General features: G+C 40.8%; 1 protein-coding gene across 1 annotated transcript in view; it reads left to right on the top strand.

Moving 5' to 3' along the window:
* Window positions 1–2,415, top strand: part of LOC101847986 (prolyl 4-hydroxylase subunit alpha-1) — a gene marked incomplete at its 5' end in the record, with an annotated part of 28,592 nt that overhangs the window by 18,147 nt on the left and 8,030 nt on the right. Inside the window, 1 exon segment of the mRNA XM_005105755.3 lies at window positions 1,655–1,723. Coding sequence (XP_005105812.2) covers window positions 1,655–1,723 — 69 coding nt within the window.

Here is a 2,415-nt window from a genome sequence, read left to right as displayed (position 1 = left end):
AGAGAGAGAGAGAGAGAGAGAGAGAGAGAGAGAGAGAGAGCTGGAATAGGGACAGAGACAGAGGGGGAGAAAGAGGGGGGAGAAAGAGGGGGGAGACAGAGGGGAGAGACAGAGGGGGGAGACAGAGGCACAGAAAGACAAACGGAAAGGGATGGCGGATATAATAGAGACAACAGCAATACAGTTTACATCAATATGACGACTGAAAAAATGAGGAAGAGGATGAGAGGGGTAGAGAGAAGGAAACGAGGAAGTGGAAACGCAAATGAAAAATAGTAGCTTACTTTTACTTACGTTGTATTTTTTTTCCGGGCCCGGTTACCATACGGCGTCGAGGAAAGAAGTAAACGTTTTTCTCTTTTCTGTTGTATCACCTGTTTCATGGTTGTAATATGTGAGGCAACGTGGTGGAATCAGGCTCTCGTCAGTTTTTGGGAATGTTGAGTTATTGGTATCATCTTAAAGCTTGTTCAATTGTCTTTATTTGGATGGAAAAAAATATCCATTTATCTTGAATACAAGTCGAGATATTTGTGAATGAAGGAGGTGGCGGGGGGGGGGCACCTATTTTCAGAGGCAAAATTAGTGAGAAAATGGCCACCAAAGATTATTTCTTTCTTTAGATTAAAAGTCCTCGGTAACTGAAAATTTATATTTTTTGTGCCTTTAATCAACGTTTTCCAGAAAAATTCGCACAGAAATGAGTTCTTTATTGTGCATGAAAGGTGTTGAGCAAACAAACAAAAATTTGATAAAATTTGACAAACCTACAGAAAAATGTAGGTTTTTTCATCTTGATTATTTTGACGAGAGCCTAATTCCACCATGCTGCCTCACATAATATGTGAGGCGTGCTGACAAAATGAGTTACTTCTCACAAATGGAGATATTGACCAAAAATCGACACTTGGGTCAAATTTCTAGGTTTGTTATTGATGCAATATTCATAAAGTAGTAAATGGCTTTTGCTATTTCATACTTACAAATTATAAAAACTGCACCTCTAAGCATGATGTATCTATTTCCATAGAGCCCTAATCCGAGAAGTAACTCATTTAGTCAGCACACTCCACATATAATTATTTTTGTCGAATGTTTCTCCGACCCTCTCTTTCCATCTGTTCCTGGGCCTGCCCTTTCTTCTGTAACCATCTGAACTCTGGCTGTTATACTGTCTGGTGGCAGTCTTGACTAATATCAAAAACATTTTATTCGTTATTTATCTATGTAGGCTACTCCTAGCAGGGAGCCCAGCTAAATCGGTCTCTAACAATCTCGTTTCTCGCAGGAATGATGAGAAGGGAAGGGGGGGGGGGCAATTACAGCGAATTATAGGCGATTTCCAGGATGAAAACCATAGATATGGGGTACATAGAAGCGGAACCAATAAATTGGCAGAAAGATATTATTGATCAGCATACAGGAAAAAGAGGCTAAAACAGCACCTGGACATGGATGGCTGGTGCCTCTATAAATAAATCATTGATGGTCAGGTCAGGTCTCGCCCTGTCTTACTTGTGATGTTCAAAGTTTTCTTAGGCATCTAATTCCATCCGTGTATATTTTACTTTGGCGACAAATATTAGTACACTCCTTCAAGTATATTATTGTCTGTATATAATTATATACGGTACCTGTACTTTCGTTTTCTCAGTTATCGGACGTTAAGGAAGGGGGTGCCACTGTGTTTCCCGAGCTCAGCGTCGCCATTTTCCCAGTAAAAGTGAGTGAGTCTGTCTTCTAAAAACGTATTACGATCTTGCTTTAGTAATATATTATGCTGAGAACCTCTCAAACCACCCCCAAAGCGCACACACAGATGCAGCAATATTTTGATAAACAAATAATATATGCATATATTATAGGTATGTGTGTGCGCGTGAGCGTGTGTGAGTGAGTGTGTGTGCGTGTGTGTGTGTGTGTGTGTGTGTGTGTGTGTGTGTGTGTGTGTGTGTATGTGTGCGTGTGTGCGTGCGTGCGTGTACGTGCGTGTGTCTGACAAGTAATATTGGGTCAAAAAGAATGTTTAAAACCACTGCCAGGTATCTAAAGTAAAATTCTAAAGCTTATTACTCTCGTAAGGCATAACACTACTTGTATGTTAATGTATAGTGTGTATGTGTGTGTGTGAGTGTGTGTGTGTGTGTGTGTGTGTGTGTGTGTGTGTGTGTGTGTGTGTGTGTGTGTGTGTGAGTGTGAGTGTGAGTCTATAGATCCACAAATACTACATGTACGCGAACACACACGCATACACGCTCACAAGCATACACACACACACACATACACACTCACACTACACACACACACATACACACACGCATATACTGTAAATATGTAAATATGTGTGGGGGGAGATGGATAGATAGACACACAAAGAGAGAGAGAGAGAGAGAGAGAGAGAGAGAGAGAGGGAGA

This window comes from Aplysia californica, unplaced genomic scaffold (assembly GCF_000002075.1).
Source record: "Aplysia californica isolate F4 #8 unplaced genomic scaffold, AplCal3.0 scaffold00490, whole genome shotgun sequence".
NCBI lineage: Eukaryota > Metazoa > Mollusca > Gastropoda > Aplysiida > Aplysiidae > Aplysia > Aplysia californica.
The sequence above is the reverse complement of the archived record's forward strand: the minus strand, read 5'-3'. Positions and strand labels throughout refer to the sequence as shown.